Source organism: Petromyzon marinus, chromosome 1, assembly GCF_048934315.1.
Source record: "Petromyzon marinus isolate PM22_M1 ecotype Great Lakes invasive population chromosome 1, UKy_Petmar_22M1.pri1.0, whole genome shotgun sequence".
In the NCBI taxonomy this organism is placed as follows: Eukaryota; Metazoa; Chordata; class Hyperoartia; order Petromyzontiformes; family Petromyzontidae; genus Petromyzon; species Petromyzon marinus.
In genome coordinates this window covers 15,889,073-15,912,104 of record NC_133667.1, presented here as the reverse complement: position 1 = coordinate 15,912,104, position 23,032 = coordinate 15,889,073, and the positions used below count along the sequence as shown (strand labels likewise).

General features: G+C 53.8%; 1 protein-coding gene across 3 annotated transcripts in view; it reads left to right on the top strand.

Annotated features, from left to right (window-relative positions):
- The window catches only part of LOC116941629 (3',5'-cyclic-AMP phosphodiesterase 4C-like), a 197,578-nt gene that overhangs the window by 29,657 nt on the left and 144,889 nt on the right, over positions 1 to 23,032 (top strand). For 2 of the 3 annotated variants that reach the window (XM_076063642.1, XM_076063586.1), the window contains exon 1: positions 20,575 to 22,969. The exons of the other annotated variant lie outside the window; for it this stretch is intronic. In XM_076063642.1, coding sequence (XP_075919757.1) covers positions 22,743 to 22,969 — 227 coding nt within the window. In that variant the 5' untranslated portion in view covers positions 20,575 to 22,742. Of the gene's footprint in view, positions 1 to 20,574; positions 22,970 to 23,032 lie in introns of those variants that run through there. 3 annotated transcript variants of the gene reach the window in all.

Sequence of the window (23,032 nt, the reverse complement as noted above, 5' to 3'; positions counted from 1 at the left end):
TACGTCTGCACAACTTGAAGAACCAGTGGCATCTACATCTGCAGAACGTGAAGAACCAGTGGCATCGACATCTGCAGAACGTGAAGAACCAGTGGCATCTACATCTGCAGAACGTGAAAAACTAGTGGCATCTACATCTGCAGAACGTGAAGACCCAGTGGCATCTACATCTGCAGAACGTGAAAAACTAGTGGCATCTACATCTGCAGAACGTGAAGACCCAGTGGCATCTACATCTGCAGAACGTGAAGAACCAGTGGCATCTACATCTGCAGAACGTGAAGAACCAGTGGCATCGACATCTGCAGAACGTGAAGAACCAGTGGCATCTACATCTACAGAACGTCAAGAACCAGTGGTATCTACATCTACAGAACATGAAGAACCAGTGGCATCTACATCTACAGGACGTGAAGAACCAGTGGGATCTACATCTGCAGAACGTGAAGAACCAGTGGCATCTACATCTACAGAATGTGAAGAACCAGTGGCATCTACATCTGCAGAACGTGAAGAACCAGTGGCATCTCCATCTGAATAATGTGAAGAACCAGTAGCATCTACATCTAAATAATGTGAAGAACCAGTGGCATCTACATCTAAATAATGTGAAGAACCAGTGGCATCTACATCTACAGAACGTGAAGAACCAGTGGCATCTACATCTGAATAATGTTAAGAACCAGTGGCATCTACATCTACAGAACGTGAAGAACCAGTGGCATCTACATCTGCAGAACGTGAAGACCCAGTGGCATCTACATCTGCAGAACGTGAAGACCCAGTGGCATCTACATCTACAGAACGTGAAGAACCAGTGGCATCTACATCTGCAGAACGTGAAGAACCAGTGGCATCTACATCTACAGAACATGAAGAACCAGTGGCATCTACATCTACAGAACGTGAAGAACCAGTGGCATCTACATCTACAGAACGTGAAGAACCAGTGGCATCTACATCTGCAGAACGTGAAGAACCAGTGGCATCTACATCTACAGAACGTGAAGAACCAGTGGCATCTACATCTACAGAACGTGAAGAATCAGTGGCATCTACATCTGCAGAACGTGAAGAACCAGTGGCATCTACATCTACAGAACGTCAAGAACCAGTGGCATCTACATCTGCAGAACGTCAAGAACCAGTGGCATCTATATCTGCAGAACGTGAAGAACCAGTGGCATCTACATCTGCAGAACGTGAAGAACCAGTGGCATCTACATCTGCAGAACGTGAAGAACCAGTGGCATCTACATCTGTAGAACGTGAAGAACCAGTGGCATCTACATCTACAGAACGTGAAGAACCAGTGGCATCTACATCTGCAGGACGTGAAGAACCAGTGGCATCTACATCTGTAGAACGTGAAGAACCAGTGGCATCTATATCTGCAGAACGTGAAGAACCAGTGGCATCTACATCTACAGAACGTGAAGAACCAGTGGCATCTACATCTACAGAACGTGAAGAATCAGTGGCATCTACATCTGCAGAACGTGAAGAACCAGTGGCATCTACATCTACAGATCGTGAAGAACCAGTGGCATCTACATCTGCAGAACGTGAAGACCCAGTGGCATCTACATCTACAGGACGTGAAGAACCAGTGGCATCTACATCTACAGAACATGAAGAACCAGTGGCATCTACATCTGCAGAACGTGAAGAACCAGTGGCATCTCCATCTGAATAATGTGAAGAACCAGTGGCATCTACATCTGCAGAACGTGAAGAACCAGTGGCATCTACATCTGCAGAACGTGAAGACCCAGTGGCATCTACATCTACAGGACGTGAAGAACCAGTGGCATCTACATCTACAGAACGTGAAGAACCAGTGGCATCTACATCTACAGAACGTCAAGAACCAGTGGCATCTACATCTGCAGAACGTAAAGAACCAGTGGCATCTACATCTACGGAATGTGAAGGACCAGTGGCATCTACATCTGCAGAACGTAAAGAACCAGTGGCATCTACATCTACAGAACGTGAAGAACCAGTGGCATCTACATCTACAGATCGTGAAGACCCAGTGGCATCTACATCTGCAGGAGATTATACAACTTGTAAAGCCATCGCCCCGTGTTTAGTGTACACGCCGTACAACGGCGTTTGGAATCGACAGCGGGTAAAGTCGGGAGTTACGATCTCATCGACTTACGAACAGACCCCTCCTGGGAACCCAACTCGCTGGGAACCAGAGAAGTCCCCTGCATGAAAGATTTTAGTTTGAACCCATGCCCCCCCTCTCTCTCCCCCCCCCCCCTCTCTCCGGTTGTTGTCATCGTGAGAGCCGCAGCTCCGGGGTCAGACGAGAGCGCGGGGTTAAATAAAGGACGGTGAGCAGACCTCGAGTGAGCAGAGTGCTCGTGGGGTACAGTGACTTTGGCGACCTGATTGGGAGGGGAGATGGGGGGGTGGGGGTGATGATGGGCGTTGGCCTTCTTTCGCACCGTACGTAGCCGACCATTGCTGCACTCAGCCAACATCCCATTATCCGCTACCTCCACTCTCCCACCCAATACAAAGACAAATATCCCCCGTGTAGCCTTAACGGACTGTAGGGGCAAGTGCTGTTAGCGAATAGCAGCGTACACGAGGGGGTGGGTGGCCAGCAACCACGCCCGACCGCCTTTGTCTCCCCAGTGGCGATGTTTTACGACACCACCGGGTACCCCATTTGAGGCTGAGTCGACCTAGGGGAGACCACGAGGACCGGTTCAGACAATCGTCACCAGTGGCGTTGGTGGTGCCCGTGAGCGCCACCGCTCCCCCTCCAACACACCCCCCCCCCAAATCTCTCCATCCCCCCCACCCCCATCCCCCCCACCCCACCCCCCCACCCCTCCCAATCTCTCTCCCCCCATCCCCCCCACCCCCATCCGTCCCCAATGTCCCCCCTGCCCCCCCTTTCCCTCCCATCCGCTCCACTGTTCACCAAAGATAAAGGTCCCCCCACTCCACCCGTATAGCCTCTCACATGCTGTTGGGGCAAGTGCTGTTAAGATAAAGGTCCCCCGTATAGCCTCTCACATACTGTTGGGGCAAGTGCTGTTAAGATAAAGATCCTCCGTATAGCCTCTCACATGCTGTTGGGGCAAGTGCTGTTAAGATAAAGGTCCCCCGTATAGCCTCTCACATACTGTTGGGGCAAGTGCTGTTAAGATAAAGGTCCCCCGTATAGCCTCTCACATACTGTTGGGGCAAGTGCTGTTAAGATAAAGGTCCCCCGTATAGCCTCTCACATACTGTTGGGGCAAGTGCTGTTTTGGCGAGTTTGCATCTATGAAGTCCGCTACACAAAGAGGGTGGCCAGCACCACGCCCGACCGCCTTTGTCTCTCCCCAGTTAATGACTACTACTACACACCGCACCCAGGTTCTCACTTGAGGCGAAGTCGTCTGATCATCGTCCCCCCCCCCCATCTCCCCCCTCGCCCCCCCCCCCAATTTCCACTGCTCCATTGCCCTCGTATCCTCCTCCCGCTTCGCTCACCACCCCCCCACCATCCCCCCCACCACCCCCACCACTCACCTCTGTCTCTGTTTTGTTTGTGGAGTTTTTTGTTTCTTTGTTTGAACGGAAACTCCTCTCCCTCCACCACCACCACTCATCCTCCACCACCACCACCACTCATCCTTCACCACCACCACCACTCATCCACCACCACCACTCATCCTCCACCACCACTACCACCACTCATCCTCCACCACCACCATTCATCCTCCACCACCACCACCACCACTCATCCTCCACCACCACCACCACCACCACTCATCCTCCACCACTACCACCACCACCACTCATCCTCCACCACTACCACCACAACCACTCATCCTCCACCACTACCACCACCACAACCACTCATCCTCCACCACTACCACCACCACCACTCATCCTCCACCACTACCACCACAACCACTCATCCTCCACCACTACCACCACCACAACCACTCATCCTCCACCACCACCACCACCACCACTCATCCTCCCTCCTCCACCACCACCACTCATCCTCCTCCTCCACCACCACCACCACCACTCACCCTCCTCCACCACCACCACCACTCATCCTCCTCCTCCACCACCACCACCACTACCACTCATCTTCCCTCCACCACCACCACCACCACCACGACCACTCATCCTCCTCAACCACCACCACCACTCACCCTCCTCTTTCACCACCACCACCACCACTCATCCTCCCCATCTCCCTCCTCCACCACCACCACTCATCCTCCCCCACTCATCCTCCCCATTTCCCCCCACCACCACCACCACCACCACCCATCCTCCCCATTTCCCACCACCACCACCACCACGACCACCACGACCACCACCCATTCTCCCCATCTACCATCACCACCGCCTGTGGTTGTGGCGGTGGTAGTTGTGGAAGGAGACGGGGAGGATGGGTGGTGGTGGTGGTGGTTGTGGCACCTGGGGTCTCTCCCCTGACCTCCTGTCAGAGGGCGTGCGACACTTCACGTGGCCTTAACGTGCACCTAGCCTGGCACAAGCGTCGCGGTTACGGCACCGTTACTTAGTGGCGAATGGCGGTCGTTTTTGTTTGTAGTTGTGGCGATGGATGGTGGTGGTGGTGGTTGTTACCACCTCTCTCTCTCCACTGTTGTTCACCTGTGGTGGTGGTTGTGGTGATTGTGGTGGTGGTAGTTGTGGTGGTTGTGGTGGTTGTTGTGGTTTCCATCTCTCTCTCCACCGTTGTTCACCTGTTGTTGTTGTGGTAGTAGTGGTGGTGGTAGTTGTGGTTGTGGTGGCGGCTGTGGTTGGAGTTGTGAGCGAGAACGGCTCCGCAGTCCATTGCCCACCGTCAACAATAGGGGCCATTGTATTCTGTGTGTTTGTGACTGTGTGTGACTGTGTGTGTGTGACTGTGTGTGTGTGACTGTGTGTGTGTGACTGTGTGTGTGTGTGGGCCATTGTATTCTGTGTGTTTGTGACTGTGTGTGACTGTGTGACTGTGTGTGTGTGTGACTGTGTGTGTGTGACTGTGTGTGTGTGTGTGCCATTGTATTCTGTGTGTTTGTGACTGTGTGTGTGACTGTGTGACTGTGTGTGTGTGTGACTGTGTGTGTGTGTGACTGTGTGTGTGTGTGTGGGCCATTGTATTCTGTGTGGTTGTGACTGTGTGTGTGACTGTGTGACTGTGTGTGTGTGTGTGACTGTGTGTGTGTGACTGTGTGTGTGTGGGCCATTGTATTCTGTGTGTTTGTGACTGTGTGTGTGTGTGTGTGACTCTGCGTGTGTATGTGACTCTGTGTGTGTGTGACTGTGTGTGTGACTGTGTGTGGGCCATTGTATTCTGTGTGTTTGTGACTGTGTGTGTGTGTGACTCTGCGTGTGTGTGTGACTCTGCGTGTGTGTGACTCTGTGTGTGTGTGACTGTGTGTGTGACTGTCCTTATGACTGGCTCCAGTTTAACAGCAGAGGTCTCACTCCGAATCAGTCTAGCGGCAATATCTTTTCATCGGTTGCGTAACGCTGTGTGGAAGCTACCGGGTCTGTCGCTCCGCACTAAGCTTCAGGTCTTCTCGGCCACGGTCATTCCCTCCCTTCTCTACGCTTGCGAAACGTGGACCCCCCTAATGGAACATCTTCGCCGGTTAGAAACATTTAGGCTGGCCTGCCTACGATCCATCCTGGGTTTAACCAGACTGGATTGTGTGAGGAGCTCACAAATCTTTGAAAGATCTGGGCAAGGTCCCATCGGTGAGCTCCTCCGGCGGGGAAGGCTGCGATGGCTGGATCATGTAGCCCGCATGCCCAGCCACCGCATGCCGAAACAGCTTTTGTTCGGCCGGATTGAGGGGGCTAAGCGGGCGCGGAATGGGCTAGAGAAGAGATGGAGTGATGTGGTACAGGAGGACGTGGAGCTGAGTGGACTTGCCGATGACTGGTACCAGCGGTGTCAAGATCGGCCTCTGTGGAGGAGGCTCGTGAAGGATGCTACTGGGCAGTTGGAGGCAGTCGCCCTCCAACAACAACGGGGGGCGGAGGAGCGACGCTCAGAACAACGAGCGGAGCGCCGGGTGGCTAAAGCACAGCAGGTTGGCACAGTAGGGGGCACAGGTGGTGCATCAGCCAGTCGTCTCAGTCAGTCGACCCGTGGCACCTGGGTCTGCCCCGTGACCTCCTGCCAGCGGGCGTTCGACACTTCACGTGGCCTCAGGGTGCACATAGCCTGGCACAAGCGCCGTGGTGACGTCACCGCCACTTAGTGGCGAATGGCGGTTGTTGTTGTTGTTGTTGTGTGGGCTATTGTGTTCTGTGTGTGTGTGTGACTGTGTGTGTGTGTCGCTGTTCCGGCATCGGCGCATCCACACAACATCATGGATCATGGCTGCATGCCGGGTCCAAGCAAGAACATCTGCTGGACTACATAGTGACGGACCCTCGGATGCGAGCCCATGTCCTTGAAACCAGGACCTACCGTGGAGCTGATCTGTCCTCTGACCATCAACTTGCCATCTGTAAGATGCACCTACCATTCTTCTGCTCCAGTGGTGGGTGTACACCCAGGACCCCATTAAAACCTAAAGTGGCCTGGTCTCAGTTATCTGATGAAAGTTGCAAGCGAGAATTTCATTCCTCCTGATGTCGAGGGTAAATGGGCGAGGTTTAGGACTGTCACTCATGCAGCTGCATTGGCTGCTTTGGATACGCGGTCCAGACCCCCCCAGAGACCCTGGCTGACATAGGAGGTGTTCAGGATGGTTGAGAAAAGCGACAGGCCCACTGTCATCGTCGACAGAATCCCAAGTCAGAGAATGAGGAGGCTTACCGCAGCCTTCGCTCGGAGGTTCGGAGAGCCGTGAGGCGCTGCAAGGATGGGTGGTGGTCGCGGGTTGCTGAGGAGATGGAGTCTGCCTCAGTGGCCCGCGATCACAAATCTCTATTTAACTCCATCAAAAAAGTAACCTGCAGCGCCACACCTATTACCATCATTAGGGGAAAAACGGTGATCCAATCTCCGACCCCCAGGAACAGGTTTGCAGATTTGCTAAGCATTTCTGTGAGGTCCTGGGGGAGGGAAAATCCCTCAGCCAGGAAAACATCATTGGCACAAAGTGAGGATGACCCTGCTGAGGCTGCGGTGCCTCAAATATTGTAAGAAGTCACCCCCTGTGAGTGGCTGGCTGAAGTGCCATCTGTTGAGGAAGTACTGAAGGCGATCCGGAGTCTGAGACCAGGAAAGGCAGCGGGCAGAGATGATCTCCCAAGCGAAATGCTGAGAGGGGGTGGCGTTTGTGCACAGACTGCCCTATGTGACATCATAATAACAGTCTGGACCACTGGACGGGTTCCGCAGGATTGGAAGGATGCCCTGGTGGTCCCCCTTTTTAAGAAGGGGGACCGCACCGACTGTAACAACTACAGGGGCATCTCACTCCTCAGTGTGCCGGGAAAGGTCCTGGCAAGGATTATTCAACATCGCCTTGCCAGGCACGCTGAGGAGAGGTTTGCGGAGCCCCAATGCGGTTTCAGGAAAGGGCGGTCCTGCACAGATGCCATATTTTCTGTCAGTCTGTTACAGCAGAGGTGTAGAGAATTCCAGCAAGACCTACATCTCTGCTTTATTGACCTGGTCAAGGCCTATGATACCATCAGTAGGCCTGGGCTCTGGGTTGTTCTTCGTGCTTTTGGAGTCCCTGACCCTCTGCTCACGATCATTAAGGACCTTCATGATGGTGAGCGGGCCCGGGTAAAACTACGTGGCTGGGAGTCGGAGCCATTCCCTGTACACCTTGGGGTGCGACAGGGATGTCCTCTGGCTCCTACATTATTTAACATCTATTTTGACCACGTAGTTCGTGAAGCCTTCAATATCTGTACTGGTGGAATCTCCATATGGTACAGATATAATGGGAGGCTGATTGATGCCCGGGTACGGTCAAGGGATGGCTCCCTATTGCTGAACCACGTTATTTATGCCGATGATTTGGTAATAGCTGCTCATTCAGAGCAGGAGTTGGAGACGCTGCTGCTGAGACTGGAGCGTGCCACTAAGAGATGGGGCCTTACCCTTAGCCCCACTAAAACTAAGCACCTGCCTGGGTATTTTGTACCATCGGACACTCCACTCCCACAACTCCCAATCAGTGATGGGGCAGTTGTAGAGAGAGTGGAGAGTTTCCCATACCTGGGCAGTGTGCTTATGACCGGCTCCAGTTTAACAGCAGAGGTCTCACTCTGAATCAGTCTAGCGGCAATATCCTTTCATCGGTTGCATAATGTTGTGTGGAAGCTACCTGGTCTGTCGCTTCGCACTAAGCTTCAGGTCTTCTCGGCCACGTTCTTTCCCTCCCTTCTCTACGCTTGCGAAACGTGGACCCCCCTAATGGAACATCTTCGCTGGTTAGAAACGTTTAGGCTAGCCTGCCTACGATCCATCCTGGGTTTAACCAGGCTGGATTGTGTGAGGAGCTCACAAATCCTTGAAAGACCTGGGCAAGGTCCCATCGGTGAGCTCCTCCGGCAGGCAAGGCTGCGTTGGCTGGGTCATGTAGCCCGCATGGCCAGCCACCGCATGCCAAAACATCTTTTGTTCGGCCGGATCAAGGGGGCTAAACGGGCGCGACACGGGCTAGAGAAGAGATGGAGTGATGTGGTACAGGAGGACGTGGAGCTGAGTGGACTTGCCGATGACTGGTACCAGCGGTGTCAAGATCGGCCTCTGTGGAGGAGGCTCGTGAAGGACGCTACTGGGCAGTTGGAGGCAGTTGCCCTCCAACAACAACGGTGGGCGGAGGAGCGACGCTCACAACAACGAGCGGAGCGCCGGGTGGCTAAGGCACAGCAGGTTGGCCCAGTAGGGGGCACAGGTGGTGCATCAGCCAGTCATCTCAGTCATCTTAGTCAGTCGACCCGTGGCACCTGGGTCTGCCCCGTGACCTCCTGCCAGCGGGCGTTCGACACTTCACGTGGCCTCAAGGTGCACATGGCCTGGCACAAGCGTCGTGGTGACGTCACCACCACTTAGTGGCGAATGGCGGTTGTTGTGTGTGTGCCTGTGTGTGTGTGTGACTGTGTGTGTGTGTGGCTGTGTGTGTAGCTGTGTGTGTGACTGTGTGTGTCTGTGTGTGTGGCTGTGTGTGTGTGACTGTGTGTGTCTGTGTGTGTGACTGTGTGTGTGTGGCTGTGTGTGTGTGACTGTGTGTGTCTGTGTGTGTGACTGTGTGTGTGTGACTGTGTGTGTCTGTGTGTGTGGCTGGGGGGTGGGGGGGAGGGAAGTTGAGGGGGATTGTTCCTCTGGTAGATGTGACGGTCGGTCACGTATCGCCCCTATTGTTGTTGTGTTGTGTGTTGTTGTTGTTGTTGGTGGTGGTGGTGGCGTGCGTCTGGGTCTGTTCCCGTGACCTCTTTCAAAAGAGTGCAACCTAGCCTGGCACGGGGTGGTGAACAGCGGTTGTTGTTGTGGTTGTTGTTGTGGTTGTTGTGGTTGTTGTTGTGGTGTGAAGGCAACAACGGGTTCAATTCCCGCTCACGGCCATCAACACCAAGTGACGATTATCTGAACCCGGTCCTGGGCCTCCCCTAGGTCGACTCAGCCTCAAATGAGCACCTGGTGCGGTGTGTAGTAAACATCGCCACTGGGGAGACAAAGGCGGCCGGGCGTGGTGCTGGCCACCCACCCCCTCGTGTGCCGTGCCAGCCTTTATAGGTGCTCGCTAACAGCACTTGCCCCAACAGTCTGTTAGAGGCTACACGGGGCGTCTTTGTCTTTGTCTCCTTCATAGGCGCTGCTGCTGCTACTCGCTAACAGCACTTGCCCCGACAGTCTGTTAGAGGCTACACGGGGGACCTTTGTCTTTGGTGCGAGCCTGCGGTCTTAAATATTTATGCTTTTGCAGAGACAGCCCCAAGTGTTTATGATCGCACACGCATAGCGCGTGCCCTTCTGGGAATTTCATCATCATCATCATCCTCATTATCCTCATCATCATCATAATCCATTCATCCCCAATGGATTGTCAGGGCGCGTGCTGTTTGCGAGCACCTATTGAAGGCGTTGGCATGGCCGACTCATTATTAAGTAAAAACGTCTCCCGATCCCCGTAGTGCCTTAGCAGTCTTTGTTGTTTGTTATTGTTATTGTTTAGGCTGAGTCGACCTAGGAGAGGCACGAACCGGCCCCGGACCGGTTCGTTTTTTTAAATGATCGAACTTGGATCTCCACGGGTTCGATGAGCAGTAGCGCGCTAACCGCAGCGCCACCGCTCCCGAAATTACAAAGACAAAGATCCCCCGTGTAGCATCTAACAGACTGTTGGGGCAAGTGCTGTTAGACAAAGATCCCCCGTGTAGCCTCTAACAGACTGTTGGGGCAAGTGCTGTTGGATCAACACCACGCCTGACCGCCTTTGTCTTCCCGAGGGGGGGGGGGGCGGGGATAGAGGGGGGGGGCGGGGGAGCCCCATGTTCACATAGCACCAGCGACTAATTTGAGGCCGAGTCGACCTAGGGGCGATCGCTGGCGGTTAGCGGCCGCGTGCGGGGAATGAAACCTCGGCTCGGGATGTGCACAGCAGCGCTGGCTGCTCGATCGGCTCGCTAGCAACATGAACATCATCAACAACAGCAGCAACAACCAAAAACACCACGTGTGGTGGCCACGGTGGTTTATGTGGTGGTGTGTGGTGGTGTGTGTGGTGTGTGTGTGGTGTGTGTGTGGTGTGTGTGTGGGGTGTGTGGTTTGTGTGTGGTGTTTGTGGTTTGTGTGTGGTGTATGGTGTATGGTGTGTGTGTGTGGTGTGTGTGTGTGTGGTGTGTGGGGTGTGTGTGTGGTGTATGGTGTGTGTGTGTGGTGTGTGTGTGGTGTGTGTGATTTGTGTGGTGTGTGTGGTTTGTCTGTGGTGTGTGTGTGGTGTATGGTGTGTGTGGTGTGTGTGTGTGGTGTGTGGGGTGTGTATGGTGTGTGTGGTGTGTGTGGTGGTGTGTGTATGGTGTGTATGGTGTGTATGGTGTGTATGGTGTGTGTATGGTGTGTGTGTGGTGTGTGTGGTGTGTGTGTGGTCTGTGTGTGGAGGCGACATGGAGGATCTTTGTATTTGCTTGTTGATGCATCTTCATTGGTGGCGCTCGCTAGCAGCACTTGCCCCGGCAGCCTGTTAGAGGCTACACGGGTGGGTGTCTTTGTCCACGCATCTCCGTGTTGTGTAACAAGTTCACCTGTTGAGTAAAAGCTGAGAGAGAGACAGCTCCAATAGGGCCCCCCCCCCCTCCAGGGAGATGTATTAGAGAGAGAGAGAGAGATACTATCTGGTTCTTTCGGTCAAGTCACGTAGATAGAAGAGAAAATAATAAAATAAGCACGACGTTTCGGTCGCAACACAAGCGTCCATCATCAGGTGAGAAAGAATAATCTGTTGTTGTGGCTTTATATAGGCACGGTGGTGGAGGGGGAGGTTGTGGAGTCGTGGCTGCAGGAGGTCACGGGGGGAGAGAGGGGGGGGTAGAGTCGTGGCTGCAGGAGTTCACGGGGGGGAGGGGGGGAGGGGGAGGGGTTTGTGGAGTGCAGGGACGATTTGGGCTGGAGAAATTAGAATGTCAATGAGATAGAGATAGAGAGATAGAGGGGGATATAGAGAGAGAGATAGAGAGAGGGAGATAGAGAGATAGAGGGAGAGAGATAGAGGGAGAGAGAGAGGGAGAGAGATAGAGAGAGGGAGATAGAGAGATAGAGAGAGGGAGAGAGGGAGATAGAGAGATAGAGAGATAGAGAGAGGGAGATAGAGAGATAGAGAGAGGGAGATAGAGAGATAGAGAGAGGGAGATAGAGAGATAGAGAGAGGGAGAGAGATAGAGAGAGGGAGATAGAGAGAGAGAGATAGAGAGATAGAGAGAGGGAGATAGAGAGATAGAGGGAGATAGAGAGATAGAAATGATTGCGCGGGGCACTTTAAAATAAAATCAACGTCAAATTCGACGTTCAACATGAGCCGCTCAAATGTGTTACCCCCAAGTTACCCTCCAACAAAGACAAAGATCCCCCGTGTAGCCTGTAGCAGACTGATGGGGCAAGTGCTGTTAGTGAGTAGCAATGAGGGCCGGCACCGTGGCGCAGGAGGGGGTGGATGGGCAGCACCACGCCCGACCGCCTTTGTCTCCCCAGTGGCGATGTTTACACACCGCACCAGTTACTCATTTGAGGCTGAGTCGACCTAGAGGAGGAGGCCCAGGACCGGTTCAGATAATCGTCACCGGTGGTGTTGGCCGTGAGCGGAAATCGAACTCGGGTCGCCAGGTTCATAGCGCAGCGTTGCACTAACCGCTACACTATCGCTCCTCAACACAAACACAGACACACACACAGACACACATAGACACACAGATACACACACACAGACACACAGACACACACACAGACACACACACGCGCACACACGCGCACACAGATACACACACAGATACACACACACAGATACACTCACACAGATACGCACACAGACACACATAGACAGACACACAGACACACAGACACACACACAGACACACAGACACACAGACACACACACAGACACACACACAGACACACACAGATACACACACGCGCACACACGCGCACACACAGATACACACACAGATACACACACAGATACACACACACAGACACACACTCACACAGATACACACACACACACACGGACACACACACAGACACAGACACACACTCACACAGACACACACACACACAGACACACACAGACACGCACTCACATACACACAGACACACACACACAGCCCCAACTCCCTACCGCATTGATCTCGGTCGGCACGCGCGCGTGTGTATGTGTGTATGTATGTGTATGTGTGTACAAAATAATAATAATGTTACTTTAATAAAAAGAGGGAACTCAAAAACGTTAAACATTAACCCCGGGGGAATGTAGGGGGGATACGCTAGACGCGTTTGTACCACGAGCAGAGAGAGACAGGGAGATAGACAGAGAGAGAGACAGAGATATACAGGGAGAGACACAGAGAGAGAGAGAAAGAGAGAGATACAGGGAGGGAGAGACAGGGAGATAGACAGAGAGAGAGACAGAGAGAGAGACAGGGAGAGAGAGACAGAGAGAGAGAGAGACAAAGAGAGATACAGGGAGAGAGAGACAGGGAGAGAGAGACAGAGAGAGACAGGGAAAGAGACAGGGAGAGAGACAGGGAGATAGACAGAGAGAGAGACAGAGAGAGAGACAGGGAGAGAAAGAGACAGGGAGAGAGAGACAGGGAGAGAGACAGAGAGAGAGAGAGAGAGACAGGGAGATAGACAGAGAGAGAGACAGGGAGATAGACAGAGAGATACAGGGAGAGAGAGACAGGGAGAGAGACACAGAGAGAGAGAGAGACAGGGAGATAGACAGAGAGAGATAGAGAGGTGGGGTGGGGGGGCGACACGAGCTGTCGGCATGACGCGGCAGGGCAAGCCGAGCGAGAATATTAAAGTCTGGCACTGTTGCAACAATTAACATTACCACAGTGACACACTCGCACGCGTAAATAAATTCATAATATATGACGGCGAGGCAGGGGGAGGCTGTAATCCATGGACAATCACGGACACGTCGCTTGGGATATTTTCGACCTCGTCCGTGATGGTTCCGGAACAGATACAGGTCAAGGGTCACGAGCAGGAGGGGTGGCAGCTCAGCGTCAGGCAGAGAGACGCCATCGCGGCCCAGGTAGCATTCTGCTATGGCTTCACGATTGCCTGGCAGAGCCTGCTGCAAAGATGAGGTGAAAGCGATGCCCAGTCAAGCCGGAAACTCAAGGCTTTGGAGGAGGGTGCCATCCTTGGCTCATCCGCACCTGTCCGATCCAGGATGCGACCCATCCTGAGCTGATGGAAAACCTGGACAAGGTTCGGGCCAAATTCAAGCAAGTGTGCTCACTGATCAATGTTACCATCCGTACGAGCCAGCCATCAGCATCTGGGGGCCAATATTCTGATGTTGTCTCTACGCACACGTTCAAATGCCTGCTCGTTGGACTGTTCTCTGATTTTCAAACCTCCTGGCCAGAACCGCCGTGTGGAGGCGTACTTCCAATGCTGTGCACACCGCTTCTGCACGGACCAACTTCTAATCCAGTCTGAACCCTTACGAAGTCAACTCGGCTTTGAGAGACCGGTGATGTTGCATCACTCACCCCCTCTAAATAACTTGGCTACATTGGCTTTGAGGCTGCTTGGTGATGAGGTCCCCAGGGGGCTCAGAGGTCAGGGCGTTTTGACTGGGTTCGAATCCAGGTAGCTGCCTGTGATTAAACCGGATTCTCAGGTGTAGCGTGTTGAAGTTCTCAGCCTGGTGACCAATGAACATTAACAAAAAAACCATCACAGAAAAAGAGAGACAGGGAGAGAGAGACAGGGACAGAGACACAGAGAGAGAGACAGGGAGAGAGACACAGAGAGAGAGAGAGACAGGGAGAGAGAGACAGGGAGAGAGACAGAGAGAGAGACAGGGAGAGAGACACAGAGAGAGAGAGAGACAGAGAGAGAGACACAGAGAGAGAGAGAGAGAGACAGAGACACACAGAGAGAGATACAGAGAGAGAGACACAGAGAGAGACAGGGAGATAGACACAGAGATGGACACACAGAGAGGGGGAGACAGCCCCGATGGTCCTCATCTTTGGATACCCGAAGGGCGACGGACCCCAACACTTTCAGGGGCTGGTCAGCGTGCTCGTCGGCTACGCCAGGCTCGCCGTATACAGGGCGAGGAAGGTGGCCCTGGAGGGGAAACGTCCAGCCAGTAGCCTGGGCATCTTCCGCGCTCTGGTCGGAGCCAGGGTGTGGCTGGAGTTCCGCCATGCGTGGCTGACCCACGCCGTGCCGGCCTTCAAGGAGCAGTGGGCGCTGGAGGAGGCCGTGTGCTCGGTGGCAGATGACGGAGAGCTCTGTGCGTGCAGATTGTGAGCTACCCATCGGAGGCCGTTTGACTGTGGGAAGGGCTGCGTGCAGATGCAGCACTTGTCGTAGTTAAAAAAAGCGAGAGAGAGCAAGAGAGAGCGACATTGAGTAGGAAGAGAGAGTGTGAGTCAATGGGTCTCTATGTGAGTCTATGGGTCTCTGTGTGAGTCTATGGGTCTCTGTGGGTCTCTATCTGAGTCTATGGGTCTCTATGGGTCTCTGTGGGTCTCTATGGGTCTCTATGTGAGTCTATGGGTCTCTATGTGAGTCTATGGGTCTCTATGGGTCTCTATGGGTCTCTGTGTTAGTCTATGGGTCTCTGTGGGTCTCTGTGGGTCTCTATGTGAGTCTATGGGTCTCTATGGGTCTCTGTGGGTCTCTATGGGTCTCTATGTGAGTCTATGGGTCTCTATGGGTCTCTGTGGGTCTCTACGGGTCTCTACGTGAGTCTATGGGTCTCTATGGGTCTCTGTGGGTCTCTGTGGGTCTCTATGTGAGTCTATGGGTCTCTATGGGTCTCTATGGGTCTCTATGGGTCTCTACGGGTCTCTATGTGAGTCTATGGGTCTCTATGTGAGTCTATGGGTCTCTATGGGTCTCTGGGTCTCTGTGTGAGTCTATGGGTCTCTGTAGGTCTCTGTGGGTCTCTATGTGAGTCTATGGGTCTCTATGGGTCTCTATGGGTCTCTGTGTTAGTCTATGGGTCTCTGTGGGTCTCTGTGGGTCTCTATGTGAGTCTATGGGTCTCTATGGGTCTCTGTGGGTCTCTATGGGTCTCTATGTGAGTCTATGGGTCTTTATGGGTCTTTATGGGTCTCTGTGGGTCTCTACGGGTCTCTACGTGAGTCTATGGGTCTCTATGTGAGTCTATGGGTCTCTATGGGTCTCTGTGGGTCTCTATGGGTCTCTATGTGAGTCTATGGGTCTCTATGGGTCTCTGTGGGTCTCTACGGGTCTCTACGTGAGTCTATGGGTCTCTATGGGTCTCTGTGGGTCTCTATGGGTCTCTGTGGGTCTCTGCGTGACACTCCTGTGAGCAGCACCCTTTGACCCTTGACGCGCTGTCTCGAGGTGCACCTAGCCTGGCGCAGGCCCCGCCCCCCCCCCCGCACTTGTTGACGTCACCGCCACTCAAGCGGTTTGTGTGTGGACGTGGTGAGCGCCACCGCTGGTGTATACAGGATGTGGTGTGCCGGATGGGGAAACTGTTTTGCTGGCATACAGAAGGCAGACAGAACAGCTGAAGTTCTGAGTACGGGTTGCGTGTCTGTGTGTGTGTGTGTCTTTGTATCTGTGTGTGTATCTCTGTCTGTGTGTATCTATGTATGTCTGTGTGTGTGTCAGTATCTGTATGTGTGTATCTGTATGTGTTTGTGTATCTCTGTGTGTCTGTGTGTGTGTCAGTATCTGTGTGTATGTCAGTATCTGTGTGTGTATCTGTATGTGTGTGTGTATCTCTGTGTGTCTGTGTGTGTGTCAGTATCTGTGTGTATGTCAGTATCTGTGTGTATCTGTATGTGTGTGTATCTCTGTGTGTCTGTGTGTGTGTCAGTATCTGTGTGTGTGTCAGTATCTGTGTGTGTGTATCTGTATGTGTGTATGTGTGTGGGGAGCGGTAGTGTAGCGGTTAGCGCGCTGCGCTATGAACCTGGCGACCCGGGTTCGATTCCCGCTCACGGCCAACACCAGTGACGATTATCTGAACCGGTCCCGGGCCTCCCCTAGGTCGACTCAGACTCAAATGAGGCGGTGTGGAGTGAACATCGCCACTGGGGAGACAAAGGCGGCCGGGCGGGGTCGCTGGCCGGCCTTTCTAAGTGCTCGCTAACAGCACTTGCCCCAAACAGTCTGGGAAGGCTACACGGGGGATCTTTGTCTTTGTGTATGTACACATTGTATATGTTTATTACTGTACTCATATACTACACTATAGTGTATATGTGTGTACACACACATATACACTGTAGTGTATATGTGTGTGTACATTGTATGTGTGTGTACATATGTACTATAGTGTGTGTGTGTACATATTCTTCTTTGGTTCTTTCGGTAAAGTCACGTAGAATGATAATAAAATAATAAATTGATAAAATAAAATAACACAATAATATTCTCACGACGTTTCGGCCACAGCAGCTTAAAGGCCGTGATCTGAACGTGGCTCTTTCACTCCAGCGCTGTCCTACCAGACAGTCTCGCCCCCTTCACCTGATGAAGGCCGCTTGTGTTGTGGCCGAAACGTCGTGAGAATATTATTGTGTTATTTTATTTTATCAATTTATTATTTTATTATCATTCTACGTGACTTTACCGAAAGAACCAAAGAAGATGAATCATTGCAGTCACGAAAGCTTTAAATCGAAATGTGTACATATTGTTTGTGTACACCTTGTGTGTGTACACATTGTGTGTGTGTGAGTACACACTATAGTGTGTGTACTATAATGTGTGTGTGTACGCACCATAATGTGTGTGTGTACTATAATGTGTGTGTGTACTATAATGTGTGTGTACTATGTGTGTGTGTACTATGTGTGTGTGTGTACTATAGTGTGTGTGTACTATAATGTGTGTGTGTGTACTATAATGTGTGTGTACTATAATGTGTGTGTGTACTATAATGTGTGTGTTTACTATAATGTGTGTGTACTATAATGTGTGTGTGTGTTTACTATAATGTGTGTGTATACTATAGTGTGTGTGTGTACTATAATGTGTGTGTGTGTACTATAATGTGTGTGTGTACTATAATGTGTGTGTGTACTATAGTGTGTGTGTACTATAATGTGTGTGTTTACTATAATGTGTGTGTATACTATAGTGTGTGTGTGTACTATAATGTGTGTGTATACTATAGTGTGTGTGTACTATAATGTGTGTGTGTACTATAATGTGTGTGTGTTTACTATAATGTGTGTATACTATAGTGTGTGTGTGTACTATAATGTGTGTGTATACCCAGTTCGCTTCTGAAAAATAAGCCAAATAACTGCAGTGGGCTTTTACGTGGCTAATTAAAAACTCGCCGAGCGTCACGTTCCTACTTGGTTTAAAACGATTTTGCTTTCCCTTCTCATACTTTGCACTCCTCCATTGTGTTTATGTGATGGTTGTTGTTGTTGTTGTCACGTTCTGACCCAGTCCAGCTGGACATCTGTGGCGGGGGTGGGAGGGGGGTGGAAGAGCTTTATAGCTCATCGGATTCCTCGTGCAGTATTTATGTACATTTTCTGATTAAGACTCGTTCGTAATTAAAAGCAAGACTAACAACGATGACGACGACGACGACTGCGCGTGGCCTTGAAAATGGGAAACATATCTCACGTACGACGTTTTGGGCAATAGGCCATCATAGGCACACACTTTGGTGTGCGGCGATAGACGGATAGAGAGACAGAGAGACTTTTTTTACTTTAAAACAACTTTTATTGCCGCCAGCAGCAACAGCAATGGAGGCGATTCCGATATGAAATACACAAAGTCATCAGCAACACAAACAAACACGCTATAAATCCACGTGCTCTGGCGCTAAATACACCGTGCACAACACAAAATAAAAGTCACGTGGTGGTGGTGGTCATCGCTCACGTCACGGTGACGAGCGAGCGCTTCAGAAGGTGAACACGTGGGGTGGTGCCGTGCACGCCGGTACAGAGAGGGGCTTGTCCGGCTCCCCAGCGTTCTAAGAAGACGCGCTGCACATCACCGACACGTGTGTGTGGTACGTGGCGTGCTCCAGCCGGAGCCGCGCCTTGAGCAGGCCCCTGAACACTGGAAGCAGCACAGAGCAGCCGTCAGTGTCACCTTGCAGCATCTTCTTCCTCGTTCTGTACACCGCCAACTTCGCCTGAGCACAGGCGAAGTTGGCGAGGTCATGGCGCTTGTTAGCCACGTAAGGCACCACCCCATATACGAAGCTGCTGTTGGAGAAGGGCACCCCCAGTTTCCTGAAGATGTCCCCCAAAAGGCGGAAACATTGGTGTGGGTCGCTGGCAGCGTAAGTACCGGTGGGGCTAGAGAGAGATGAGATGATAGAGAGATGATAGAGAGATGATATAGAGAGATGATGATGGAGAGAGATTATAGAGAGAGATGATAGAGAGACTTGGCTTTGAAACAACTTTTATTGCCGCCAGCAGCAACAGCACGGGAGGCGATTCCGATATGAAACGCACAAAGTCACCAGCTACACAAATACACGCTTAATAGAGAGAGAGAGATGATGATAGAGAGATGATGATAGAGAGATGATAGAGATGCTAGAGAGAGGGATAGAGAGAGAGGTGGGGGAGCAATTAAAAGGGGAAACAATAGTGCTGGGGAGAGAAAGGAGAGAGCGAGGCAGAGAGAGGGAGAGTTGGGAGCATTGAAAGAGAAAGGGAGCAGTGATCGTGCGGGAGAGAGGGGGGGGAGATGAGGGGAGGGGGGAGACCCGGAGAGAGAGAGGGAGGGAGGGGAGGAGTAGAGAGAGAGGGGGGGGGTAGAGAGAGAGGGGGGGGGGTAGAGAGGGAGTGGGGGGAAGAGAGGGGAGGAGTAGAGAGAGAGGGAGTGGGGGGGAAGAGTGGGAGGGAGTGGGGGGGAGTAGAGGGAGAGGGAGTGGGGGGGAAGAGAGGGAGGGAGTGGGGGGGAGTAGAGAGAGAGGGAGTGGGGGAGGAGAGAGAGAGGGAGTGGGGGGGGGGGGAGAGAGAGGGAGTGGGGGGGGGGAGAGAGAGGGAGTGGGGGGGGGTAGAGAGAGGGAGTGGGGGGGGAGAGAGGGAGTGGGGGGAAGAGAGAGAGGGAGTGGGGGGAAGAGAGAGGGAGTGGGGGGGAGTAGAGAGAGAGAGGGAGTGGGGGGGGGTAGAGAGATGGAGTGGGGGGGGTAGAGAGAGGGAGTGGGGGGAAGAGAGAGGGAGTGGGGGGAAGAGAGAGGGAGTGGGGGGAAGAGAGAGGGAGTGGGGGGGAGTAGAGAGAGAGAGGGAGTGGGGGGGAGTAGAGAGAGAGAGGGAGTGGGGGAGTAGAGAGAGGGAGTGGGGGGGTAGAGAGAGGAAGTGGGGGGGGAAGAGAGATGGAGTGGGGGGAGTAGAGAGAGAGAGGGAGTGGGGGGGTAGAGAGAGGGAGTGGGGGGGTAGAGAGAGGGAGTGGGGGGGGTAGAGAGAGGGAGTGGGGGGGGGATAGAGAGAGGGAGTGGGGGGAAGAGAGAGGGAGGGAGTGGGGGGGAGTAGAGAGAGAGGGAGTGGGGGGAAGAGAGAGAGGGAGTGGGGGTGGGGGGGAGTGGGAGGGAGAGAGAGAGGGAGTGGGGGGGAGAGGGAGTGGGGGGAAGAGAGGGAGTGGGGGGGTAGAGAGAGAGGGAGGGAGTGGGGGTGGGAAGAGAGAGAGGGAGTGGGGGGGAGTAGAGAGAGGGAGTGGGGGGGAAGAGAGAGGGGGCAGGAGATAGGAGTAGAGGGAGAGAGAGGAGAGGGAGGGGGGAGGGAGAGAGAGGAGAGGGAGGGGAGAGCAGGGAGCAGGAGATAGGAGTAGAGAGAGGGGGAGTGGGGGGAGTGGGGGGGAGGGAGGGAGAGGGGGTAGCGGGCTTGAGAGAGCAGCAGCAGCATTGATGTGCATGCGTGTTGCTCGGCTCATAACACAATAAGACAGCGGGGGAGAGAGGTGGTGGTGGAGGGGGTGCAGAGAGAGAGAGAGGGAGGAAGAGGTGAAGCTCACGGGGCTTCAGGCAGAGAGAGAGAGATGTGTCCTCGCAGATCGAGCCGAAGTGGAGGCAGAGTGAACCCGCAGCGATATTATTATTGTTGTTGTTATTGTTGTTGTTAAGTGAGAGACATAGGCGCCGGGGAGACGGCGAGAGACGGACACACAGAGAGAGAGACAACGCAGTGGGAGAGAGACGGACACAGAGACAACACAGAGACACCACAGTGGGAGAGACAACACAGAGAGAGAGAGAGAGACAACACAGAGAGAGACAACACAGAGAGAGACAACACAGAGAGAGAGAGACAACACAGAGAGAGACAACACAGAGAGAGAGAGACAACACAGAGAGAGAGACAACACAGAGAGAGAGACAACACAGTGGGAGAGAGACAACACAGACAACACAGAGACAACACAGTGGTAGAGAGACAACAGAGAGAGACAACACAGTGCAGGTGGGGTGTGTGTGGGGTGGGGGACACAGCACCAACTTGATATAGAGACCCACAGCTGACAACAACAACAACAACCATCACCACCACCAGCAGCAGCAGCAGCAAGCACCACCACATCACCCCCGGAGAGATATCGGTCCAGGCAGTGGGACGGACGAGCGGGGAAGAAGAAGAAGAGGTGGTGGAAGAGGTGTAAGAGGTGTAAGAGGTTTCACGATGACTCGAAGCCAGAAATAAGAAGTGGGTACGGAGTGTGTGGACACAACGAAGACTCTCGCCCTCTGCAACCTCCTCCTGCTGCTGCTGCTGCTGCCGCCAGCGTCGTCCAGCCCAAGGAGTCGTCCTTTGATGCCGGCAGGGAGGGCGTCAACCATCGGGTCACGATGCCCCCGAGTCGACCGTGAAGCTGGTCCGGAAGCGGGAGACCAGACCACCACCACCAACAACAACAACCAACAACCAACCACCAACAACAACAACCGCCTGGACCCGCTTGGCCATTGGGCTTCCTCGCTCCGGGCCGATCATCACCACCAACCCCAAACGCCCCCCACCCCCCTCTACAAAGTCACTCGTCAAGTCAATGATCAGGACGGCTGGTCAGTCATCTGTTCAGCCGGTCGGCAAGTCATCTAGTCAAAGCCAGCCAGCCGGCCACCACCAGCAACGACAAGTCACTCAGTTGCTCGTTCAGCCGGCGAGTCGGCTGGTCAGTTAGTCAGTCACCCAGCTAGTCAGTCACCCAGCTAGTCGGTCACGTGCCCAGTCCATCACCCAGCTAGTCAGTCACCCAGCTAGTCGGTCACCCAGCTAGTCAGTCACCCAGCTAGTCAGTCACCCAGCCAAATAGTCACCCAACTAGTCAGTCAATCAGGGACCTACTCGGTCACCCAGCCAGCTAGTCAATCGCCCACCCAGTCCGCAGCCATCCAGCCAGCTAGCCATCTACCCAGACGGCCAGGCAGGCAGGCTGCCATCCAGGCAGGTAGCCAGATAAGCCAGCCATCCAGCCGGCCAGGCAGCCAGCCACCCAGCCAGCCAACTAGCCAGTCACCCAGCTAGCCAGCCAGCTATCCAGCCATCCAAATAGCCAGCTACCCAGCTACCCAGCTACCCAGCTAGCCAGCTACCCAGCTAGCCAGCTACCCAGCTAGCCAGCCACCCAACTACCCAGCTACCCAGCTAGCCAGCTACCCAGCTATCCAGCCACCCAACTAGCCAGCTAGCCAGCCACCCAGTTAGCCAGCCATCCAACTAGCCAGCTACCCAGCCAGCTACCCAGCTAGCCAGCCATCCAACTAGCCAGCTACCCAGCTAGCCAGCTAGCCAGCCAGCCAGCTAGTCACCCAGCTAGCCAGCCAGCCAGCTACCCAGCTCGCCAGCCACCCAGCTAGTCACCCAGCTAGCCAGCCAGCTACCCAGCTCGCCAGCCACCCAGCTAGTCACCCAGCCACCCAGCTATCCAGCCACCCAGCTAGTCACCCAGCTAGCCAGCTACCCAGCCACCCAGCTAGTCACCCAGCCACCCAGCTATCCAGCCACCCAGCTAGTCACCCAGCTAGCCAGTTATCCAGCCACCCAGCTATCCAGCCAGGCAGGCGGCCGACCCGGCTACTCCAGCCAGGGGGAGTCCAACTCCCGGGGGTGGCGGGCGGGGGGGTTGGTGCCGAGCGGCGATGTCGGAAACCGCGAGCGGCGAGCCCCTGGAGAGACTGCGGCTCGGCGTGGCGGGCCTGCCTGGAGGGGGGCTGACGGCCACGGGGGGGGCCACGCCGCCGTCCCCCCGCGACTCGCCGGCGCCGTCCCCTCGCTGCTCACCGCGCTGCTCGCCGAGCCTCTTCCGCAAGCTGCTCATGAACAGGAGCATCCACCAGCGGCGTCGCTTCACCGTCGCGCAGACCTGGTGCGGACACGGGGGGGGCAGGGCTAGGGCTAGGGACAGGGATCAGGGCCAGAGGTAGCGCCC